General features: G+C 36.6%; 1 protein-coding gene across 4 annotated transcripts in view; it reads right to left on the bottom strand.

Moving 5' to 3' along the window:
- The window catches only part of LOC133522317 (G protein-activated inward rectifier potassium channel 3-like), a 63,002-nt gene that overhangs the window by 21,767 nt on the left and 13,889 nt on the right, over positions 1-27,346 (bottom strand). For 3 of the 4 annotated variants that reach the window (XM_061857620.1, XM_061857619.1, XM_061857621.1), the window contains exon 2: positions 15,792-16,335. In XM_061857620.1, the coding sequence (XP_061713604.1) occupies positions 15,792-16,177 (386 nt within the window). In that variant the 5' untranslated portion in view covers positions 16,178-16,335. Of the gene's footprint in view, positions 1-934; positions 1,655-15,791; positions 16,336-27,346 lie in introns of those variants that run through there. The other variant, XM_061857622.1, reaches the window with a different exon arrangement.

Here is a 27,346-nt window from a genome sequence, read left to right as displayed (position 1 = left end):
TGTACTAATACTATATACATACCAAATTTCAGCTTCCTAAGACATTAGGGAGTACCCTAAAGGTTTTCATGATCATCAGTGAGTGAGTGAGTCAGTGACGAAATCGGTTTTTTTAGATATGAATAAAATAGAAAGTATGAGAGCTATGCAATTGATTTTTTTTTATGCTTAATAAGTCCACTCTTGACATTATATATCCCAAGAATTTTGTTTATCTGGTATAATCCAAACTCAAGTTATGAGGGTTCAAAAAACGACGAAGCGCTTCGAGAAAAGGTAGGTAGTGCTCTTGCGCTTCACTTTGCTCGTCTTGGCGGGGGCACTACCGTGCCCCCAGATTTTTATCTCGCAATATCTGCAATGAATTTATCGAGTATGTTACGTAATGAAAACGTATAAAATTAAGGAAAGCCGCAAGACATGGTTATTGCGTGTCAGATAATTATGTGGAATTATTTAATTCGCATTCAACGAGCTGATTTAACTGGTGAATGTAGTTTTAAGCTATAAAGTTAAGTAGATGCTGGTTGAATACCTTTTAATTGAAGCAAAATTTCACTTAATATCTTGTTAAATTTAATTTTTGGTAGGTACCTATTCAATTTCGATTAGTATTTTAAAGCTTTTCATTTATAGGTATGTAGGCAAACATGTTGTTATTGGATTCTAATAGCTTCTTAACAAGATAGACGCTTCAGCATTTTCAGTAAATAAACTGTTGCCAAATACTTGAGACAGCCTAAAATATATTATACCTACTTGTACCTCTTTGTCTGTGATTACTCAGTGCTAGGTAAAAAGATAAGGTACCTACGTGTTTCTAGTTATCCTACATGCTTTTCAGCTACTCTGACTTTACCTAATCTTTTTGCCTAGAGAACATAGTCGTTTAATAAGAAAGAACATATAATGTTTTAGCCATAGAATAACTCACTTATTTAATTCTTCTCTCCAAGCAGATTCCGACGAATTCACAGGTTTTCCAGTCATGAACATAGACACTTGACTTATACATCTTTTCAGTCCTGACATTCGTTCTTCCATCTTAAAATTCACTTTCTTTTTTCCAGGCGACGTGATTTATACTTAGAAAGTCTCAAACACTCCTTAAAGCAGTCTTTATAAATACTGTATATTAAGCTATTTTATCACATTCAGTAGCGAAACCAGCGCTTTGTAATGTCGTATTAACCTAAATCAACGTTTTATCACACGGGTAAATATCAGCGGCAAATATGACTCCAACGATTGCACTAACAGACCGTCTCCACTCTGTCTTTCAGCAGAACATTTATTAACGATTCACTGAACACTTCCTTGATGTCGAACAACAGCGCCACGAATTTTCGCACCATTGTCCCCCGGGGAATGCTTCGAGACACTGTCATCAAGAAATGGCGACGCAGAAAATTCGTCCCAAGAAAACGTGCAGTTGACTTTCCACTCGCACCGATTGTGAGGGAATTAGTCCAATACTGAGCGGATGTTTAATGAAACAGATGCGAAGACGTTCCCAAACAAACACTACAGGCGTCCCGTGCCAACCGGCGGCGCGCGACTCCACGTCGCGTCGCGACGTCGCCCGCTCTATTTTTTGAGTAGTAAGCAATCGACTCCACTCTTTCGCTAATCTGGATTATTCCATCTTGTTGTTTTACTAATCATTATAGCATAAATATTTGGATCTCAGTGTTCTGAAGAGGAACAAAATATTTATCTGTTAAGATTTACGAGTACAGATGAATAGTCGAAAAGTGATTTCAGATGAACAAGGAATGTCTTAATGCCGGATTGGCGCGGGCTATATTGCACGCGTAGTACTACGAGCTTATTAAAATAGCCACGGAAATGTTGTAATGTTTCGGATAAGAATTTGCTTCCGTCATCGAGATGATTTTAGTGAATTGAAGAGGTATAGGCGGATAGTAGTTCAGTCGTTGCCGAGCAACGAAACGTAGAAATAGGGTTGCCATATTAAAACATGGTATATCCTGGCACAAAATCCTGACAATTCCTGGACGGTTATATTTCTAACACCCCTCCCCCTAATCCATTGGTCGATAGACTACTCGCTCTTTTCTAACGCTATTAACTAGAGAGTAGTAATCTATTTCGCTCGCGAGATATTCTCGCGGTGCACCCTCGCTAAGTCTATTAAACTTGACACGCTACCATGTGCTGTAACAACAGCATCAGATTCATTTTCTCTACCCAACTCCAAACTTCTATAAGCTAGCGTCTAGTGATTAGATAAAGGTTCAAAAAAACCCTGACACTCGCCTACTCCCTCCGCAATCCTGACAAAGGACCACAAATCCTGACTTGTCAGGGGAAATCCTGAAGTATGGTAACACTTAGAATGGAGGAACGTTGCTTCTGTGACGCAGTCGCAGGTGTCTAAGCTAAGCATGCGTGTAAATTTGATATAGTGGCCACGTGAGAAACGTGTTGGTGGTTAATTACCTGTGGAGTGGATATGAAGCCTGCGGTGCAATTGAACTGAAGGACACGTGATACTCAACCAAGTTCGCGGCTTTGTACTTTATCACAAGGCTTCAGAACTATGAAAACTGTAACATTCTAACTAATTGATCCAAAACTACAATTGGTTGATTAAATAAGGTGTATTGAGCGTGATTTAGTCGTACTATCAGAGTTTAACAAGATACACGAGCAGTTCATTTATTTTTTTTAAACGTATTGCGTTACATTAAAATTTAACGTATTGTTTTGAAGCAGTCTCCTAGAAAAACAAATGACGTTGCAAGATCGTTGAACTTGAAAAAATCGGGCTAATAGGAGTCATTCTAGAGCGTAAATAAAATGGTCGCCATGTTAATGGAATCGCAGCGATGTTCATTTGTTCGACCTTGGGCCGGGAGCGTTATTCAGACAGTCACCCCCAGACTTCGACAATGACATAAGGCAGGTGCCGTCTTGGAGCGCCTAACTTCAGCGTGTTTGGCACTAAGTGCTGAACTATCTTAGCGTTTCGAAATGTTTACGTTGTTATTTAGTCACATTTTTACGAACTGTATATAGATCACATGCTTAACTATCGTGTTTAACTCTTTGCTCAAATAAATAATCCGCCTAAACGCGTAGAAAATCTTAATTTGCTTCAAAATCAGAACTTGCTTAGAGGAGCAATATTTACTAATCTATACTTACTGATGAAGTCATAGCATCTAGTTTATTTTTCAATACAAATTTGGGACAAACCCATACGTCCCGTCTGATCGTAAGCGAAGAAGATCGCGAACGAAGAAAAGTCTCCTTGCGCGTTGTCAACCTCAGTTTACAGTGCACATTAGTTTTATAAAGAAAAGAACCCTCGGTCATAGATATGGTTTTATAATATATGTACCTACAGTCGCTATCAGATATATCGGAGCGTCTGAGGTGCTCTAAAATATCTGAACACGCACGCACTTGATCATAGATGCGTGTTAAGATATTTGTAAGTACCTTGGCCGCTATGATAGATCTGTGATCATGCCAATTGTGTTTTGTCCTGCAGTGAATAGATAGCAAATAGGGAAAAGTGATTAATGTTAAATAATACCATGAATTCGACCTTCTTTTGTTTACCTAATAAATTTCACAATTTACGCAAGTTCGTTAAATTCAGATCTTCTTCTGGTCCTTGTTATAACGAAACTTTAAGCGGTTCTTTATTAGCTATCTAAACTAATAAGTAGGTACGTATACAGCATCTAAATTGTTGCCAAAATTAGACGTCATGAGTACTAAGTCCGCGAAACTACTTTCAGTTTCTATTAATTAGTCGTTACATCCGTAGCTGATTTTAATAATTTTCTAGCTGTTTTAGCTTCCGGCAGAATACCTACATGAATATATTGCGAGATCTTTTAAGAGATAAAAGGTACGCTGGAAAAGATTACTATCAATAACCAGTTAGTAATAAAGACTGCCAGTAAAGTTTGTTATACAATTTTGTACTCTACACTCTCTACAGAATGTAACAAAAATAGTGTGGATCCATTTTAGGGCATAACCGGTATCGTGTTTTAATTAGAAAATAGTAGAAAAAAAAATATTTCTGACGCAAAAAATAAATCTATGAGGCAGGTCGTCACTCTCCACATAAACCCTCCATATAAAGTCCATTAATTTTTCGCATGGAAAAAAAATCTTCTACTTTTTGCCCCTAAACAGATCCCCACTTTTTTTGTCACACCTTGTATATTTATTGTAGATGACGTGATATTAGCATTTAAAGTATGGACGCCTATCTTTATCGCTCTCTCGTAATTATATTGCTGTCCCGCCCATGATGACGGCGGTCAGTGCCACTGTGCAAGCGGGATAGCAATATAATTATGCACGTGCGATAAAGACAGGAACAGGCGGATCAATGTACGAAATTTTTCGTGCTTTGCGTCAGTACTTTAGCATGGTCGCAGTTCCACAGATTTTGTAAAGCACTTTGACCTCGGCCTGTAATGCTGAGTGAGATAGCATAATTATGAGATATTCAAACAGTAAAACGCCAAATATAACGGCGTCTACATTGCTGTGACTAAGCTATTTATGAGAGAAAAATTATTTATATATATATATATAAACACAATAATGATGGAAAACGCAACTTCGATAGGTAGGTATAATTATTATACTCAACATTATTTATTATTTTTTGTCTGTGATATTCAGTACACCAGGAAGTATATCTAAAGTTTTGCGGGCTGTTGACGCAACCAGATTTCCAGATTTGAAATTAGATTATTGATATAATTTTGCCAGTTATTATTAACCCACATAAACGAACTTCGCTCACAATGAAATAGACACCGAGTGCTGTTGCCAAGTCGCAGTGACACGTGAGTTTGAAATAGCCGTTCGTAATCTTGAGATCGTCTTTCCGGCGCTTGCGGTGTGAAGTTTCTTACACGTGAAGTTATCGGTTTTCTGGAATGAAGGTTATCGCTACTCGCCGGTAGATGGCATAGTCAGGGATATCTTTAACTATAGAAGATTTGAAATGTTTATACATTTTTTTAACAAAGTTTATTCTCATTCTCATATTAGTTAAGGCCTTAACTGAGTTTAAATTCGTCTACATGTGAATGAATTATATTGGGTACCGCAAAAAGGGTTTTTATTTAAAAACAAGTTTCCCCTTATTTCAATTAGGGCCACTTGCATCAATCACTAACCCGAGGTTAACCGTTAACCCAGTGTCAAATTGTCAAACGTTTATGTCAAATTTTAGTGGTTATTCATATACCTGGTTACCAGTACAATTTGACACTGGGTTAACGGTTAACTCCGGGTTAAGTGATTGGTGCAAGTGGCCCTTAAGGGTTTTTGATTCTTATTTCATACTATTGTTAGGGTAATGCAAAAAATTCCGTAACTTTCCCGAAATGTTTATTCTTTTAGGTAGCCAAACAATCTAACCTGGCCAAACAAGTGAAACGAAGAAATAACAAGGAATTGTAGAAACGGACTGATCTGAATTTCCGGCAATGAAAAAAATAAAGAAAAATAGAATAACACAAGGTTTCCTATAGTTAATATATGCATGTTTGACCGGTTACGAAAGTCATTAGTCAATCGATGAGCGCGCTTCTAAAAATACAAGCACGCAAAAGATATAAGAATTAGAAAAAACTTTACTTTGGGACCAAGCTTAAAGTTCAGTCGGTTCAATGTAACCTAAGGGGGTTATGACTCATACCAAATCTAAAAACAGGCAGGTAGATAGGATTCGCAAAAAATGGGCACGTTAGTAACGGCTGGTCCCATTATTACAGCAGTTAATAGTCCCAATTAATTTGACGATTTGTTTTAGCTACATACGAATATATAACAATTCAGTCAACAGCAGAAGTGTATTATATAATATCAAAATTGACATTTGCGGTCGATATTTTCAATTAAATATATTGACCGCAACAGATGGAGCTATGAAAACTACACTAATGTAACAAAAAATATAATTGGTCTTATTTGGTTAACTGGACTGGCAGTGTTTTTTATTTTGTATTTTTTTTTTATAGTAGCGATGGTACCTATAGTACCTTCATCGTTGCTTTGTGTACGTACCTATATATAATATATTACGTACGTAGGAATGCCCCCTGGTGATGCCTAGCCAAGATACCAATCGATTGCGCTACGACATCCTTCTCCAATTGAGGGGGGATTTAAATCTTCTCGAGTCAGAGGTGTACAGTTAGAGCCGGTGTAGCTTTATTTGATGTTCATAAGCGCATTGTAATATGCCTACTTGAACAATTCTTCTTCTTCTGGTGCCATGCCCAGTCTAATGGGCGTCGGCGGTCAGCATGGCATTCAGCTCTCTGGTCTTTGCCAATCTCTTGAGGGTGGCTGCGTCTTTTGTATGATACTTGAACAATAAACTATCTTTATCTTGGCTAGGCCCCCAGTTCCCGTAGCTATACATATAGGGAGGTACGTATGCCTATGAACATTTTATATAGCATAAGTACATGTAAGTGTATCAAATAATTGCACTAATTATACATACTACCGTTGTTAATATAGTGACAGCTCAGCACAACTCGTGACCATGACTCACCGTTACATAACAATTAGTAATAGTTAAGTATTCGTATGTTACTGTCTCATTGTTGTCTGTTGGTTTCGCACTCATCTCGTAAGGAATCAACGATCAGCCGTATCCTTGATCTTACCTCTGATTTATTTGCAGTTGCGACGGTAAATTCACATTTACATTCACAATACGTAGCTATGTTCTTTTGATTTTATTTAAAAAAATATATAAATGATACTCGTATGTAGGATAAAATACCCAATGCTCTTAAAGTCCTGTCTTTGTATTATTGTGTTGCCTTAAAAATAAGGCTGAAGGACCAACAAGGTGTGTTGGCAAGTATAAACTAGTTTGGCTTTCTTTTTCTTCATGACTTCCAGAAAGTAAGAAAAGTGGCCAACTGGCTGAAAATTACGCAAGCAAGTGGGATTTGACTTCTATCTATGGATGCTCTGCTAAATTCTGAAGGGTTTAATCATTGGAGAAGGGCTGACATTCGTACCTATAGCTTACCCTTTTTGAGTACCTAATGCCAGAGGGGAGTCACTAGAGCGTTGAGGCATTCACGGCTCCGCCGTTCGGCTCTGGCATTGCTCCGAACAATTATTCCCAAAGTTAGTCCCTTTGCGTTCACAACCACAGATATGATAATGACTTGAATGTTGACAACCCTAAATAGCCAAAAGGCATAGTGCCATATATGAGAAAGAGACAGCATGATTTGTCCCTGATCAGCGGTCAAACTTCGGTTTTGTAGGAAGTGTCATTTCTGTACGGTAGTAATATTACTTATTCTGTGCCTATGCTCAATTTCCGAGCAGGGAACTGTTGAGAAGCAGAGTACTCGAATTAAATAGTTATATGGACGGATACCAGCACGCATTTACTATTAAGCCATATGGCGCCAGGGATTTATTCTGATCAGTGATATTGTCGGTGACGTCAAGTTTCTGTCGATATACAACGCTCATTTCTCAATAATGATCATTTTCCAGCGTGATTCATGTGTTTTCATCTAAATGACTCAGGCTGAAGCGAATTTCTTTTGATCTAGATAATGGATAATTAATTCTGTTTTATTATTACAGTAAACTTGGACTGGCAGCTACAGCGTTTCTAGGCTTCGTGCAGATATTTTAATAAGTAATGTTTCCGAGAATTCATATATCTCTTGCCAATACCTTCGTTACTGTCAATATTTTTCGTAACTGCGTTGTGCTTAATTAAATATGGCACTACTATGGGATATTGGTATATAAGCGAGTGACACCAATTCGCCAATTATTCTGCCGTACCTAGTACACAAATACATACTTAAATTATATCAACCAACTGTTGTGTATCTAGCCAGTGGTGATGCCACTGAATACCTGTCATTGACGTGTCATTTACGTTTTCTGTGTACAGCCATTTGTGGATAACTCAAATAAAACCTTATTCATTACTGAATTTCCAAGAAATTGCTGGTTTTTACGTTTTTAGTGCTGTTAGCCGCAGTTACTTTTCTTATTTTCTTAATTACTTACAATGTATTTTATAGGTATCGACAATGTTACTAAGAGACTCCATATTTGTACAGATGATATTGCGTGTCTGCGTCGTATTATATTACGTCATGACTTCCTTTGAGGCTTATTTGTAAGCAAGAATAAAAGAAACGGTGGTAAACGAATTTACTTAAGAAATATTGATTTCAATACAATTTTATTGAAAAGAGATCACTGACTATTCATCAATACGATAACCGAGTCAGACCAAGATAAGTTGGCAGCGATTTTGATAGCCCATCAGACAGTGCAAGTGTTATTTTAAACGTCAAACTTCTATAAAATTATGACGTTGATTATGACGTTAGCTTGGTCTGACTCTAGTCGACAGTTTATTGTAGTGATGTAGTTGAACCTTAAACCCTTATTAATAAATCTTTACGGGCCTGTGATTTATTTAAAGTACCTTTTATCCCTTTCTTACAAATACAGAAGTCAAAATGACACATAAAGACAAACGATTCATAGCTAATTCAAGCCACTAACGCGTTTATGAATAACGTCCGAATAAAATATCATTACATTCGATCGCAAATAGAGATGGACGTATCTATAATACTTACTTATTAAATGTAAAAATAATAAATCTGTTCCCGGAATCAAAGCCGGTTTTGATAGTTAATTGGCCTATTTACAAGTAAATAGGTAGATTCGTTTACTTAGGATATAGCATGAGGTAACGTTTAAAAACTTTAAAAGCCTTATTTTAAAAGGATTTAAGTACTTAACACTTCACAAATATGGAACATAAAACAGGGAACATATGTACCTATGACGCTAGCAGAGCAGATATAAATTATACCTACAGATTTTAACATAAATATAGCATAGTAACCACAAAATACTATCGGTCTCCCACACTGCGGGAGCATGTAAACGGTAGGTCAATTTAGGTCGCCACGTGGTGATAACGTACAGGGCCGGCCGCTATTACAATTGACATATAGTACCTATTGAGGTAGCCATTGGGCTATTACCAACAAAAAAATCGTCACACGCATACCAGTTTTATTAAGACATCTAAACTCATAAATACAACGTGTAATAAAATATCATTTTTACTTGTACGCGAACGCTCGCTTGCGTTCGTTGAGCAATCGGAATGACACGAATGACGTCAGTTTCAAAATGACACATGTGTTACAGAGTATGGAAACCTCATACGCTATTATCGTATGGTGGCATTGGCAAATATTAACATGCGTGGACGCAAGCTACACATAAAAGCAATACCTTCACACATTTACACGAATGGGCAGAACAAAAATAAACAGATGAGCATCACCGTAATCCCTATACTTATATTATAAATGCTAAAGCTCTGTCTGTCTGTTTCCTCTTCACGGTTAAACCTCTTAACCGATTAAGATGAAAATTGGTATGAAGATAGTTTGAGGCCCGGGGAAGGACATATGATAGTTTTTATCAATCGTCTTAATCATCATCATCATTCATAAGCAAACGAAGTCGCGGGTAGAAGTTAATTCAGAACAAGATGAAGTATGTAACAGAACTTTTTTTTTTTTTTATGGTAGAGGAGGCAAACGAGCAGACGGATCACCTGATGGTAAGCGATTACCGCCGCCCATGGACACCTGCAACACCAGAGGGGTTGTAAGTGCGTTGCCGGCCTTTAAGATGGGAGTACGCTCTTTTCTTGAAGGTTTGAAGGTCGTATCGGTACTATCAGTTTTGTTGTTAATCAAATTTATATTTAAGAGATATAGTCTGGCAAACCAGTTTTGTCAGTAGAACCTTCTTCTACAACACCTTTTTTACTTTTTTATCTTCTCTGTGTAGCTTTAGTTTAACAGGTTCTTGGAGCTATTTTACGAGTAATAACATACTTAATGGCTTCACGATGACAATATTACTCATGCTTTAATAATAACATTGAGTAAAGGTAAATATTACACAAGTTACTCATAAGAATAAGAAAAGACATGAGTAATGATGATTTCGTAATTGTACAAGTTCTGGAGTTTAACTTTCTCTGGGTTTTTATTTCGTGACCTTTTGTCACTGGACGCTAGGACCTACAAATGAAACACATGTTAAGGACCAAGGTACGATCACCTTTTTGTTCGAATTACACTCTTTGGAGTCCATGGTTTTTATTCTTATACATATAGGATTCTGGCTCTCACGCCTATACCCGAAAGACACTATCTGCAGATGGTCCGTGACTCTGAAAAAAGTAGGTAGGTATTTCGTGTTTTTCTAAATATAATGAATACTAGTCTTTTAATAACTAAACTTATATAGTAGAACAATATAAACTTATGGGCTTCGTCAGGCGGGTAAGATAATTTAATACTTTTATCATATTATTGTCTAGTTTAAATTCACTTTCTTCCACATGTTAGCTTGGTTTTGTTTTATTTTATTGTGTTTTCCCTGGTTGCCTTGAAAACCAGCGCCAAGCCTAAGTATCTTAGTCATCCATTTTGCTGTTAATAAATATTAGTCTTAGAATGTACTAGAACAAGTTGTATACGTTTTATTTTTTACACCAAAGAAAGTATTTCTATTACTATATGTTACAAAATACACATTTTGAGTAAAATTTAATATAATTATATTACAAGGTACATTTACATGTACATACTTGGACCCAGGAACATTCCTGGGACGCATTTTGTAAAGCTTTTACAAGTCTAAAGCGGCATCACTGGCCGAAATGGCCGTCTCCATTGGTCAAGCGCGTGTCAAATGCCGTTTTACACAAGTAAACTTGTAGGTTTATCAAATGGGGTTCTGCACTCTATTTACTACAGAGTTACCTATCTATGTGCTTAATCTTTCTCAAGTATATAAACGGTCCTCGTGTTATCACGTTGGGTTCGCTGAAGGAAGTGAATGGCCTCGCCGAGTTCGTGCCAGGAATCCGTACAGCGGTCAATAAGGTGCAAATTAAATGTTTAATTAAAATAGAAAGCTGGGTGCCGAGTATTATTTAAATGTAAGAATGTAAACATTTCCGAGATGCGTGCAATTTGCCCGCGTGAAATGATTGGGCATGCCTAAGTGTAGCACAAGATTCTTTCTTTACATATATTTGAAACGTAATTTATTGCTTATTTTATTTAAAAAAATAAACTAATACCTCCTTGTGTGTGTTCTACCGCTTGTACAATGGGCTGTGCTCTGAAGAATTGTTTGACATGATGCCAACAGCCGCTTTCTATCACCGCACCGCTCGCCGTCGGCAGGGTGTTCATCCTCACACCCTAGAACCTAATTGGTCGCGTACTGTGCGATTTAAGAGGAATTTCCTCCCGCGAACGCTTCGGCTGTGGAATGAGCTTCCTGCCGAGGTTTTTCCGAGGGGCTACAGTATGGGGTTCTTCAAAAAAGGAGTGTACAGGTTTTTAAAGGGTCGGCAACGCGCATGTAATGCCTCTGGTGTTGCAGGCGTCCATAGGCTACGGTGTCTGCTTATCATCAGGCGGGCCGTATGCTTGTTTGCCACCGTCGTGGTATTAAAAAAAAAAACAAAAGACACGCAAATGTAGACTAATTTCCAACTTAGAGCATCATTTATCATATCAATTATATTTCGATATTCATTGAAATCAGAATAATGAACTCGTCTCATTCATTAAATTATTGGGATGATATTCTATGTCAAATTAGTTCATATTTCAGTTTGTTTTGGTTCAAGTATACGCCATATTGATTGCCAGTTCGATGTAGGTATCCAAATTTAAATAGTGTACCGTTATGATGCTTCAAAAAGCGGCAATATTCATGAAAATTCACTGTTATTGGTATAGCTAAATACCATAACGTAAAGTGTTTTATGGTCGGACAACCTTAAAACACCCGAGTCATCCAAGTGCACAATCTAATTGTCACATTAAGAGAACTTTACCTTTGTACCATTGAGCACAGGCAAATAGCTCTTCAAGCCTTCTGAGTGCACATGTACTGCTCGTTCAAATTGCTAACAAAGTGCTCGTCTTAGGAGAACCAACATAATTGTAGTCTTAAACTTTTTAATAAACAAGCATTTTGGAGATCACAATAAAACTGGTTTTCCTGTGAGCCATGCGATGCTATTGCTCTGTATGCCATGGAAATACAGGCCCAGCATTCAAGCAATGTCTTTGACGTCATCGCATCATTGCAGAATCGTGTCCTTATTAACATATCTCTGACATTACGGAGTCAACTTTATGTGTAGTATCAGTTTTAATCTGTGCGGATAACTCTATAACGTCATCAAGCTGCTGCATAAATCTAAAATTTAGAAATCCAATGATGCAAATCGTTTGCGTCACAATAAGTCTGTAATCTAGGCCATAATCATAATATAGGTTATCGCACCTATTGTATACAAAATGAGGTTAAATAGCTGAAAGTTAATGGTGATATATCACATTGGTGATAGTTTTAACAAGTGGCAGACGGGCTAAAACAATTAAAGTGAAAACTAGAACGTGGATAAATAAAGCTGGGTAGACCTATACATACGCATACTAAACGCTGCACTAGTATGTATTAACGATCTTTATCATCCTCTATCGTATTTATTTGATTATATAAGTATTCCGTTTAGTTTAGCTCTATTCCCAGTCTAAGAACCGACCGAAAGAGGACAAAGTCAGTGGCCCTGAGGTCTATGCCAATTAGAATATTGTCAATGAAGCATTGTTTTCGGCTGTCTAGCGACGTTTCCTGTATTCGGCTATTTGTATGAGGACGTCCGTTTCCTTTGCAGAAATCTGCATGCGAATACGGCGCGTGAAAGCGGTTTGAGCGCCTTTGCTGGCGTCATTTTGGTGCATCATTTCTAAGCAGAATATCTAACTTAAAACAATTTAAGCACTCCAATAGTGCTCATGAATACTCTTATGTGTTTTTCTGAAAATGACTGACAGAAAATTTTTCGGCTGTCATTTTATTTTTTTTACATCAAAAAGCTATTGAAATAGGTACTTACATAATTTAAAGAAAATCAGCTTGCCAAAAGAGTAGCGTTCGTATTTTAATAATTCGTTCCGGTGGAATACCCTCAATTTAAACTCCATTTTAAACAGAAGACAGTTTTGGTTAATATTTGCACAGATATATCAGAAAATGTGATGATTTAGTAACATACAAGAGTAGAACAAACTCGTTAATGTACTATTCCTACCGATCGGCTGGAGTCGGGCCACGCCCATATTAATTTATAGTTATTATCATGGTGCCTATACATTATGTATGGTATATTCGATGAAGTCCGTCCGGCGCTGTCTGCGTCCGCGAGGAGCCGATTGGCTTGCCGCCATACAAATGTGAAATGCGCTCCGACTTCACCTGTTCAGTGGGGATCGTATTTTAATACGTAGGTGATAAAAGTAAAGAGTATGTATTCGTAAAATAACTGTGACATGACATGAAAATAATGCTTCCTAATTTACCTACAAGATTCAAAAACAAAATTATCTACAGCTAAGAATTAATTTAACTTAAACTGAAGTCGGTTTATATAAGTTACGGTAGAATAGTAGAGCTCTAGTTTTAAAACATTAAAATATTATAATAAAAACTTTTCTCCTCAATATAAAAAATAATATGAACAGTAAATTATCAGCCGTCTCAATCACACTGAGTAATAAATCAGAAGGGTACGGCGTTTCAATTAGTTCCAGTGGGTCGAAGCAATAAACCGCTGCGGCCTTCGCGAAACCTGGTAAGTTGTAGTAGGTATATTGAAAAATACTAGTAAAATAAATTGAACTTTATGTATAGAACGTTTCCCCTGTAGACGTACCCAGTTAAATTATAGAACCCTAATCCGTATAAAGGGGGTACTTTTCTTTAACCCATGTGCTAATAAATTATTACTTATATGCCAATAAGCTGACGAGCTTTCCACAGAAGTCACAGTAGTGGTTACTTTTAACAAACGTAGTATTATATTTTTGTTTTGTATTATTAGGTATATTTACCACTCTACCATGATTAGGTATATTTATAAAGAAAAAGTAGAAAATGGCGGTCACAGCCACGAGAGAGATTGGTATTGCTTTTTCTGCTGTCTCATAGTATCTGTGTATGATAGTTCAATTAGTCCATCGCGAAAATGACCCCAAACTTGACCATATACCTAAACTTTTTTTTTTCAGAATTTTTGAGGGATATCCCGCTCCCGCTTTATATCTTTGCATCAAAAATTTGATTGACTCCCCTTTTTTAAATCAACCAACTCTGCAAAACGAAATTCCATCATTATAATTTGCCGTATATCGCCATTTTTGTCGTGTACAGAAGCCATTATGACCCAGTGAATAAAACAGAAGCATTTCAATATTTTCAATTAGCGCAGTGGCTCGGTAATAAACAGCCTCCGCGAAGCCTGCCGCATGGGCGCCGGCGCCGGCCGCTCTTGACCTGTCTTCAATGACAAGTCCGTGGAGAAATTTCCAGACACGCACGACCTATTATCGTGTTTAACTTATATAACCACTGTTTTCATAATTATGAAACAAAACAGAAAGTTTCAATTAGAACAGTGGCTCGATAGTAAATCGCGGCCTCTGCGAAGCCTGCCGCATGAGCACTGGCGCGCTGGCCTCTCTTGGCCTGTCTTCAATGACAACTCCGTTGAGAAATTTCTAGACTCGTGCGGCCTATTATCGTGTCTAACTTATATATTTAATTAAAACAGTATTACAGTAATTTACAAGAACTATGGGTCAAACTTATGTTATAAAAATGTCACTTTTGTGAACAATACAATAAATGTTAACGACTCTGGTACATATAAATCACTATTTTCTTATTTGAGACTAATGTTATGAAAAAAAGTACCTCGCCTGTAAGGGTGCAGCGTAAAAATTAGCTGTAGAGTCCCTTAACTTTGCGATATGTACAGGAAGGACGCGAAAAAGTTAGGCATACTATAAAATGTGTATGAACCAAATGTCAATATTTTCATCAAAGAAAAGAAGAATGTGCGACGCGAGGATAGAATTCAGAGTGATTTATTTATTGTTTTTTTTTTTTGTTCTGGATATTCTAGTTATATTTTTGGTTTATTTAGAAAGTACAATTTAGATTCGAGAGACTTCACACTTAATTGTGACGTTTTCAAACAAAAAGTTTTCTACTTGAATTTTTATACTAGCAGGCCCGTCACTAAGAAAATACGCTTGAAAACGTCACAGTTATATGTTAGATATAAATAGGTAATTCTTTTTTAATATTTTGTTTAGAAATGCCTTCATTTCTCTTCACCTATAGGCTAGTTTAGTTTTACTATTGAAATTCCGCAGACTTTCTAAATATGTATGTAAGACCTATAAAACGCGATAATTCCTAGATTTTGTCTTACGTACCGTCAAATGCAGCTAGTATCTACCATGGGAGTAGAGTGCTTTAAACTTGGTATATTTTTGGCATTTAATAATTCAGTGGAGCATTTACACTGTTTTAAAACTATTATTGCATTACAAAAATTAATAGGCCTACTTGACGGTAGTAGTAGTAGCTATATATAAAATTTGGTTAAATGGTTTGTAGGGACAATTTTGCATTATTGTCGTTTGTGAACATTTTCCTATCTATTTACCGCTTATGATTATTGGAATGGTAACCAATTACAGAAATATTATAGCTCAACTCAATACCTACAAGTATTGAGAATTAAAATTTGTGCAAGTCCCTTTTAACCAAATTTCACTGCGATTCAGGTATGTCAAATGACTCACCTAAGTAGAAGGTTGAGGGAGCTGTCATTCCGTGTGGTGGGCACGTCTTTGACGCTGGACGGTTCGCTGTGGACCCCTCTCAAGGAGAAGGAGTTCCTCAACTGCCGCGGGATGGCTGCCAGAAGCCCGCTGCTGTTCCTCCTCTGCTGCACCAGGCTTTTCGAGCGCGTCAGCTTGTTGGACTCCAAGTCGATGGCCTGAGGGTGTAGGGAAACTTCCTCGCCGCTTCTAGAAGTCGTGCTCGACGCTTCGGTCTTAATTATAATAGGAACAGCACTCTTTTCTTCTCCTAACAACTTGTCCCAGGGCGAACCATCCTGCCCGTCCTCCTCGGAAATAGTCTCGAAACTTCTCGGGCCGACCGACGATGTAGTCTTGTCCGACATGGTTACGATTTAATAAACAGGTAAGGGAGCAGCGGAACGTAGCACTACAGACACCAAATGGCACTTCGTCACTTTGGGTTTTTAGTTTCTTGGCAACACTTCACTCTTATCATAATATCCATTTGTAAATCATAATGTTTGGGGTAGAAATGTTGACACTGAAACAATAGAAACATTTTATGAATAAAACAGTTTGATAATTATAAAGTATATGCAATTGAAAAAAGTGTGTGTAAGAATGTACAAAGAGTTATCACATGTGTTTTAACTACGAGTAGGTATGAAAACCATAGAATAACTAAGTTATTGACAAACTTCCGAATGTTCGGTGTTCGGTAATCATTAGATTAGATAGTTAAATGTTTGTGCCCTAATAATTGAATACATAATAGCATGCGCTATCCCTATGTCATTCTGCTTTAACAACCGCAATTTGTCTTTTTGCTAATGACGCACTAAAACGTAATAAGAAACCGTTCTGCTCGAAAGCCAATACATTTACTTTCGTGAGTGAAACCCCCACTTTTACTTTAGTTTCGTACAATGTATTTACACCTAAAGCAACAATGATGAAAGACTGTCTATTTATTTGTGTCATATTTCTGAAAGGCGTTTGCTGAAAAATGTGTTCCGTTAATATCGTACGAGGCTTTCTAACCATTTTTACGTGAGTAACCCACTAATTAGCTTGTTTAAATAGAAAGGCACAAAGCAGGCATCGCTAATAAGTAAAGGCCTCAGCTATTTAGCTTAGCCATTTTATATGTACACTGGGTTTCACCTATTGATTATTTTTAAAAGGATTCGCAAAACAGATCGGTGTTTCTTTATTTTGGAATTTTTTATGTGGCCTAATTTGCTACGTTCATGTTATCTCTAGCCAAGATCGCGAGCCCTTTTGATCCTTATAGGGGATTTTTTCCACATCACACAATTTCCATACATTTTTCAAACTTTCCTTTTTAGTATACCTACAAAGTTTATGTGAAATGTATGTGTGTAACACAATAGAAAAACAACCCTGGAAATTTTTATTTTCCCCATTAGGATCGAAATAACTCGTGATTCTGAGTAGAAATACTAGAAATAACACAAAATTTAAGAAAGTGGCATTTTTTTTAAGAAACGCTCCGGTGATGGTTCTAAAATGTATTTTTATTCTTTTTTATACCTCTTGTATTTATAATTAACAGCATCTAAAGGACATCGTGTTCACAATCAACCGCGTTCATAATTATGCAATAGTATAAATGCCTACCTATACATATATAGTTATCAGATAAAGACTAAATATTTAAGAAAGTAAAGGAATTGTAATTCAGTTTAATCCCAAAAATATGGTAATTCAGAGGCACACTGATATACTTATAGTTGCGACACGGTGCCAAAATTGCTAGAAGATGGGATGATTTCGCAACTCATATTGTGTAGACGAGACTAACTTCTAGGTAATCGCATTTTAACATTCACCAGAAACATTAAAAATAACAAGCAGAATTTCATTTTAGAACGTGAAAGTCACATTTCGCAACGTCTCTTTCATAACACCTCTTCTTGCAAAGTCATTGTTATTTCTCGATTCATTATAGAATATTTTCTAATATTATTGAATGTTGATTATCGTAGTATATTACTTATTAGGTATAGGCTTATAGATCGTGTCATCCACGACGACGCGAGCCTTGTATCGTATTGTCATGTTACTAAAGGTTAGATTTGACAAATCTGCACGTCATCATGGATGACAAGAACTACAACTACAGTTTAATTGCTGGAGTGATAGCCACCGACGTATTTGCGAAAGTGATCTATGTGTGGCAGCCATTTCAACTTTGCTTAATGATAGCTCGTGTCTTGGCCACCAGCACTCCACCAGCCACCACCCTCATCATACTTTACGAAGCGCCTCTAATGAGATCTGTGCATCTAAGAAAATGGGCCAGGAAAAGTGAAAGCATTAAACACATTACTTACTAAGTATGATGGAAAGAATGTATATTTAATTCAGGTTAGATAAATGTATATTTAATTCAGGTCTCAGGCTGTCGTGGTCAATAACTATATATCTGGATGGGTAACAGTCCCGAGCGGCGTCCCCCAAGGGTCCCTGCTCGGTCCGTTATTGTTCAACATGTTTATTAATGATATAGGTAAGTGTTTTCGTCACTCTAAACTTCTTTGCTTTGCTGACGATATGAAAATCATAAATAAGATAAAATCCGACCATGACTCAATGTTATTGCAATCTGATCTCGTACGTCTTGATGAGTACTGTAAAATAAATATGCTGGAACTTAATCCCTCGAAATGCTTTTCAATTACATTTTCCCGTCAACGTAACGTAATCTCTAAATCTTATACAATTAAGGGCCAACCGCTTGAGAAAATAACATATATGAAGGATTTGGGTATTATTCACGATTCCAAACTTATATTTGACAAGCACGTTGATAGTATTATTAGTGGAGCACTAAAAGCATTAGGCTTTATAATGCGTAATTCTCTATATTTCACTCAAGCTAAAACCCTTAAAGTACTTTATTGCGCCTATGTGAGGAGTAAACTGGAGTACGCATCGCAAGTCTGGAACCCTTGCTTTAATACTTACGTTGACCGAATCGAACGCGTTCAGCAAAAATTTATTAAATATTTATGTTTTAAACTGAAATTTCCCTATAGTTCCTCCAACTATTTAAGTATTTGTAAGAAGCACCATCTAGTCCCCTTACAAAAAAGACGTGAAATATCTGACATTACCTTTCTCCTGAACATCACCAGTGGCGTAACTGACTGTCCCGAGCTACTAAGCAAACTTTCTTTCAATACTCCCTACCGTTCTAAAAGGTACTATCCCCCAATATCTATAAAAACTGTATCCTCCAAGTATAGGCAGAATAGCTTCCTGGTTCGCGCGAGTTGTAAGCTAAATGAGTTGTCGAAGGAACTTGATATTGACATATTCAATTGTAAAGTTCCTAATGTGAGGCATAGTCTGGTTAAGCGGTGTTTTATGTGAGCTTTCTTTCTCTGTATTATTATATGTATACTGTTTTTTTTTTTTTTGTTTTTGTTACTTTATTAAGTTTTCATTAGGCGATTAAATGCATTTTATTCATCAACCTAGTGCATTAGCGCCTCGATATGAACTTTAAAATATGCTTTATCAGCATTAACATCTGATATATTTTCGAACTTTGAGACCTCAATTATTCTGGGCGCTAATGAACTAAGTGTTTCCGAACCTAGGGTCTATTTTAATGGCTTCTATGTATTTTCATTTTCAATTGTGTTTTTGTTTTTTTCTCACTTTGTACGCATGTGTGTGTGCGTCAGTGTTAGCATTTTTTTTTTTATATACTTTGTAATTACTTGTGAGTTCCTGTAATTGGCTCTCTGTATTAATCTTGTTGTCCTATTGTAAGTTTAAAGCTGTTGGTTCTCCTGAACATAAATAAATAAATAAATAAACAGACTGATTCGCAGCAACTGGCGTGCTAATTAAATCCTTGCGTGAACGGGATTATTATAAAGTATGCCCACAGCAGTGTATTCAGAAATACCAATATGAAACCTATTTGTCAAATGGAACATCGCACAAGCGTATTCAGAACTTATAATGTTATATTATGTACATGTAATTTAATTTTAACAATGGCCGGTTCGTGAATAAATTCATGAATTCTGTTATCTTTGCTGGGGTATAGGTAAGTACGTTTAAGGAAACTAAATGGCATAAGTAGCAAATAAAAAAATAAAATAAAAGTTTTTTTTTTATATATAGAAAGTATTTTTTTAATGTTCCATATGGCGTTGTTGGAACACGAGCATTACATTTAACTCAACCAAACAATCAATAACTGTGACATGTTAATATCATTTCTAACATTGATCACCCGAGATAGTAAGTACTTTCGTCTAGTAGCAAAAGTATAAACTCGTACTAAACACTAATCAATATGTAAACAGGCCCTAAGGCACGCTGGTACACGCTCATAAGGGCCTTAATAGATAAATAAATATAAACTATTGATTATCTCCGAAATGGAGTTAATTAGAATATGGGTGCCTTTGAGAAAGTGAAGCTAGAAGTAGTAGGAGTAGTGAAGTGAAGTGTAGTGAAGCTTACGGATGCAATCTTGAAATTAACGGAAATAAATAAATTGCCGAAGCGGGGCTCCGTCAACTCGTTGGCAGCACGAAATGGATTAATAAGTTACATGAAATATAGGAAACGGAGGTAAAGTCAGTAAGCCAAACAAAAAATCATGTTTCCTCAGGTAGGTTCGTTAGTTACCTTGAGTCCCTCAGAGCGAAAATAGGAGTCCCGCGAAGCGGGGCTCCGTCGACTCGTTGGCGGCACGAAATGGATTAATAAGTTACATGAAATATGGGTAACGGACGTAAAGTCAGTAAGCCAAACAAAAAATCATTTTTCCCCAGGTAGGTTCGTTAGTTACCTTGTGTCCCTCAGAGCGAAAATAGGTGTCCCGCGAAGCGGTATTAGTAACTAATCAAGTGAATATCGATCATTATACCTTGCGAAAATAGACCTTACGACAATTATTATAAACAAGTTTATTACCTTCTACATTATGTAATGATATAGAATCTGAGCTTTGAATATTATGACCGACAAATATTATGACTAACAATAATGATGACCTGCAAAAATCGGATCTACAATTTATGTCGTTTAATTTTATGACTATTAACAATATGACTAATAAAAATTATGGTAGAAAACGTTATGGACTGAGAAAATCGGAACTAAAAATTTATGGGAACCAATAGAGACCCAAATAAAATACACGGTGAAGAAGTCAAATTGGTAATTATTTTTTGTTTACCATGATGATATTTGAATTTGAATACAGTCCGTCTAAGCCACTCTAAGCTATCTTTGCTTGACTTGAACTGAACAAAGTGAGGGAGTGTCATTATAAACGTAATATTTTCATAAAAAAATGACATTTATGATGACATCCCCAGACTTTGATTTTGAAAATGTCATGCAGATTTAGATTGGCCCGACTCAAGTATCTGTTGTGTCAATATCCGTCAGTACTAAGTAGATACCATACATTTATTTTCAATAATTTACGTTACAGCTATCTTCAATGTTTAGAAAAATGAATGTAATGTGCAGTTGTGCACACATATGTCTTTACTTACAGTTCGGGGAAAAATTTACATTTCATGAAAATTTCCACACGACTCAACGCGGAACGAAATATTTCGAAACACATTTATAAGAAGATCTATTATATACGTTTGTGACTAATATACGCCTTTCATAAAGACAAAAAGCGACCTTCTTATGTTCATATCGAAATTAGCATTTTGTATTCTGCTAGTTTGACACTTGACGTGGCTTTAATGCATCATCGCTCTGTCAAATATCACGACATCACGTGTAAAAATATCACGCTTCGGCCTAATATTATTCTCTCAAACTCTATCTAATCTATGGACACGGGTATGTTCGTAAACTACGTCCAAAAGAGAAGTATAGGCACTGAAAATGTCATCTCGCTTTGTGTGGTAGGGCACAGTATAGCGGATGTCATTCCAGAACTAGAGCGAAGCCCAACCGGGGAAGTACCTCCACCCTACAGAAAACCGCAGCCAAATAACACTAGACCCTACTCATAGTGTCTTCCTGTCGGTGAGTAAGGTTACCAGAAATCAACGAGGCTGTTGTGTTTATGGTCGGCAACGCGCATGTAACAGCTCAGGAGTTACGTCCATAGGCTACGGAGACTGCTTACAAACAGTTGGGCCGTATGCTTGTTTGTCACCGACGTAGTACAAAGATTGATCTTATCTGTATTGATAAACTTATGCTATGTGAAAAAAATACGTAGAGTCAGACCACGTTAAGTTTTCATGCCAAGTGCTACGTACAGTATAGAGCAGCAGCAGCTTACTGCCAAGTTTGTGCAAAGTAAGCGTGGTCAGAGTCCACTTAATTGTATCTTTTTGCCAATGCTATCATTTAATCCACAGTCTGCAGAATAGCCAGAGAAAATTTCAACCCTGATGAGTGGGTGAGTGTGTTCTGCTCATACTTCTACCTACTCGTATACATAGTTCGTGACATCCACGATGACGCGCAGACTTGTCAAATCTAACCTTTAATAATATGACAATACAATTCAAGGCACGCGTCGTTGTGAATGACACGATCCATACCAACACTAGTACACAATACATTTGCCCAGCCAGACTATAACTAATAATAACTGTATGTAATTGCATGATTTCTATAGTAATCTAAATTGTATTTTTTTTCTTATTTAATGCATGTTAATGATAAGATGTAATGTTTTGAAAAGATGTGTCCTGCTGAGTTTCTTGCCGCTCCATATTGGGATACCCTCCTCCAATTGGAGGGGGGATTTAAATCTTCTCGGGTCAGAGGTATAGGGTTAGAGCCGGTGTGGCTTTATTTGACGTTCATAAGCGCATTGTAATATGCCTACTTGAATAATAAACTATCTTTATCTTATATTTGAGTTTTTTCGACAGTAATAGAATTGTAGATTGATAGGTGCTTTATATTTTAGAATGTGAAGAGGCTGGATTTAATACTCGTAAACCGCCAACGACAGCACAAATAAATGGAGTATTCGGCATGCATGAATGAATATGAATGTAGACCGGAAAACTTCAAAATTAGTAACTTTATACTGTAATATTTCTTCTTGACCTGGTTGTACATTCCGATCACAAGTAGAAAACCATTGTATCTAAGACCACGAGATTCTTAATAACTATATGTGTTTTGAGAGCGCTTGTATACTGGTTGGTCCGCGCGTTTGGATTATCAATGGTTGGAATTATAACCCTTGGCTCGTCGTATTTTAGATCGGCGCGTCTGCCAAATGTACCGAACGCTCAATCTGGGTCAATGCTCCAGAGACCACTGACTCGTGGACTTGCAAAAAGGTGTCTGATACTCTTACATGAATTATTATTCGGAAAAAGCTATTAACCGGAAGGCTATTGTGGAGTCCATTACCGTGACTGTTCTCAATGACTCACTGGCAAGCTGGCAACTTCCAAAATGGCCATTTGAGCTTGCGCGCCATTTCACATGACTTCACATAGTTCTTGATAGGTCGTGACATTGCCGCAATTAGTAACTTGGCTGATATATCATCAAACGATAGATGTGATCACTATTCGCCGGCTTTCGCTCTTTGCCGACTATTTCAATTTTTATACTTCTACCTATCAAAACATCTATTCTATTATCAAGGAGCTAGTGTGTTTGTGATGATATTTGCGATCACCATAGCCACTCCAGTATATCTGATGGCGACTGTACCTAATTATGAAAAAGTCGGCAAAACTATAAAGTTACATAGAATATTAAAAGAAGTCGGCTAGGTGCTAACTGTCACATTCCAGTAGGTTGTAGAAGGTCGGCTGAATGCGAAGTAAAAATAAGAAAAATCAAAAAGTCGGCAAAGCGATAGCATAAAGTATAAAAATGTATATAGTAGATCACATCAATAGGCCCCGAAAACCAGAGCTGCGTCTAACAGACATGGCTTATACTGAGCGGCATCCTATTTGGTTTACGTGTCATTATTTACCGTGATGTTCTTATATACCTGTGTATTTATGCCAAGTAAATATTTTTCTATTCTCCTATTCTATATTTATCATAATATGATTAACAGACACTAGGAAATGTGTATTTCCAAAAAAGTGGTATGGTAACTTGTGGTCGTCTTGTCATGAGCTGTCTATATAACAAGTCGAATTGGCCTCCTAATAGCCGTGTTTTGACTTGACTATACATCAATGCGGTAATTAAGTTAACGGTAATAGGTGTACCCCGTGTACCTAATATAAAAAAATAAACATTATTAGTTATAAATATTTAATCAGACAAATTGCGAAGTAAGCTTTATAGCTTGTATAGAATAGGTATCTACCACATAATTGATTTCCGATAGTCAATTAAACTATAAACCAGTAATTATTAACACTTAAATGGCGCCGATGGCCTATATAAATGCCTAGACTAGGCTAGACACGACAGTTATCGAGTCGCTTCACTCAAACCAATATTAATTCCATCTTCATACACGCATAATTGTTACGCATCTCGAGGCCAAGATAAATCTTGAATCTTATTTATGAACTTAATAATTAGCAATGTACTTCTGCATAGATCTGAGATAGGTACCAGATTATTATTTTCTTGTCAGGCTATGGGAGACTGGAAACAATGCTTACTCATCAATAATCTCTGCAATTATCCACCTTTTTATTGACGGTTATATCTGCGCCTTCATTACTATTATGAAATACACCCTACAACTCAGATTAATAAAAGCTGATAGCGAATCATATAAACCGCAGTCCAAAGCGATCCAAGAAAATTGGCATCTTGCAAAATGTTTATAAAATAGTGTGATTTAAGAGGAAAATCTTTGAATAGCTATAGTTTCTGAGAAAACTCATAAGAATAAATTATTTTTCCTATTACATATTGATTGTTCTGCACGCGGTGGAGTCACGTTCGAGGGAAATTCTAGGTCAAACGTTCAAGTTAACAGCGATGTTTATACTAAAACTAAACTTTGCACTGTTTTGGTATGTGCCTTTTATATGAGAATTTTCCATTTGTGATACGCGTATCTATCTTCTTTATCTTGATTTGAGTGTTTTTGAACTAGATAGTAAAAGTATGCGAGTTTGATTAATGCATTTTCCAGAAAACTAGATGTGAAAATATTTTAGGTATTACTTATAGTAAAAAAAAGTCTGTCTATCAATGTCAAATTACCGTGCGGTAGATTTGAAACATGACCGTGATTAACTCGTAATAAAACCATCAACACAAAATCATAACAGCCATAAACTAGATCAACAAGACTGATATGTTTATACAGGAAAATTCTCATCCATCATTAGCAGTTATCGGGATAGATCAAGCATTGATAAATCGTTTGTTTACCGAAGAATTACCAGTCAGTCATAAAGGATGCAATTATATTATCATAGCTATCAGATGGAGCTGCTCGTGGGGTTTAATTCCAATCAATTAACCAACGGGAGATTTGATTGCTTGTAAAAACCAGTGTAACACTCTTCGTATAGTTGTCACAGACTTTGAGATCACATTGCGCTGGTTCTGTCAAGACTGAACATGCCCGTGCGCGTAACCGTACGTGTAAATTGTACGGCTGAAACGTACGGAGGAAAACGTGAGGTGCCACACAATGCTTACTTGTGTATGGAAAAGGGATCTACTCACGTTCGAGCGATTTTAATTCTTTTTAATTACAAATATATTAATTAAAAAGCGGTGGTGGCCGAGTGGATATGACGTCCGACTTTCAATCCGGAGGTCGCGGGTTCAAATCCTGGCTCGTACCAATGAGTTTTTCGGAACTTATGTACGAAATATCATTTGATATTTACCACTAGCTTTTCGGTGAAGGAAAACATCGTGAGGAAACCTGCATACATCTGCGAAGAAATTCAAAGGTGTATGTGAAGTCCCCAATCCGCATTGGGCTAGCGTGGGGACTATAGCCCGGCCCTCTCGCACATGAGAGGAGGCCTGTGCCCAGCAGTGGGACGTATATAGGCTGAATTAGGTATTATTATTTATATTAATTTTAAATCTAGTAGGAGGGAAAAAGCCAGAAAAAGATATTTCACACTCTGAAATACTAACCAAAATATTGAAAACAACTAATTTTATCTATTAATAAATTAAGACTCATTTACATTCAGTAACGTTTAGGTTTATTAGAGAATCCACAAACGCTAGAACACCTAAAAAGTAATTCGAGACGACGAAGATAGTTACAAAAAAGATGGATAATTTTCTAAATTCCAATCCAAATCAGATTTTTATTTCAGTTTTTTGTGCAAAGGATCATAAACATAGTTTTATTAGTTTTACCGGAAAAATACTTTGAATGTTTACTATCAATAAAACAAATATTAACACGTAGTATAGGACGTGTGCCAGACGTGATTTTGACTCCAAGTCGTGCAAGATGATTTTTATTAGCGAATAAAAATTTATGGCCCTCTCAAGATCATGACACCAATCTTTTCTTTAAAGTTTGTCGTATTTGATACTCGTATTAGGGCTTTACAATCTTATTTTAAATTATAAAAAATATTGTTTATATCTGAATTCAGAGAAATATTAAAAGGATGAAATGAGATAAAAAAAGTTTAGGTATAATACATATTTAATTGAACAAAATAGACGATTCCTTACATACAGGTATAGAAATTAAGTATACAAGTTATTATTTAGAAACAAGATCCTCTCTACTCCTGATTCAAATATATATTTTAAACTACACTATTCTACGTTGTTCAACTAAAGCTCTCAAAATAAGCAAACGAACGTGACGTATTGAGACTAAATTGAAAATATATTTTATCGGTTTCTATATTATCATTGTGGACTAGTGGAGTGCGTGTATTCGCGTTTGTCCAAGCAGTGTCCACTACACTATACCCTGCATTGTCTTTCGTCGCCAAAATTAGAGCACCAACGCGGAAGACAACGCACGCACCTACAATATTATACGTATATGTTTATAATGAACACGTGAATACTCCGAATCAAAAGTATTTCCGTACATTTGTGAAATGATTTCAAGAGAAACGGAACATTGGCCGGCGTTCATTCACCGGAGATAAAACGGACTTTTTACTGACCCTGTGGCTTCATTGTGCTCTTTGTCCCCTAAAATATACGTCTCTGTAGGTCTGTGCCTAAATATGGTTGTTATTAAAAATTACAAAATATGTACCTACTTAAGACATTGTAGCAGAATGGCATAGCGGATTAATTGAGCATTAGAGCTCTATATTTCTAATATCAAGATTCTGTAGCCTATTTTTCTAGCTAGACTAGAGTTCGTCCGAGTCAAAGGGGTTGAAGTTCCAGAAAACATTTCTTAGAGGTATATACAGTATTTCTATGCTAAAATTATATTTGAAGAATATATTTTTAAGTTCGACCTTCGATGGTTCAGGCTATATTCATTGTCTATCAGTATCTATATTTAGGTCCCATTTTCACCTAGATATTATATTCTTCTGGGATAGCTTGTTATGTGGTTATTGAGGTTACCCATGCAATAAAAAGACCAGGATTAAGTTGCCAAGAAGGCTGTT

The sequence above is a fragment of the Cydia pomonella genome, chromosome 10 (assembly GCF_033807575.1).
Source record: "Cydia pomonella isolate Wapato2018A chromosome 10, ilCydPomo1, whole genome shotgun sequence".
Lineage (NCBI taxonomy): Eukaryota > Metazoa > Arthropoda > Insecta > Lepidoptera > Tortricidae > Cydia > Cydia pomonella.
This window is presented reverse-complemented; position numbering and strand designations above follow the sequence as displayed.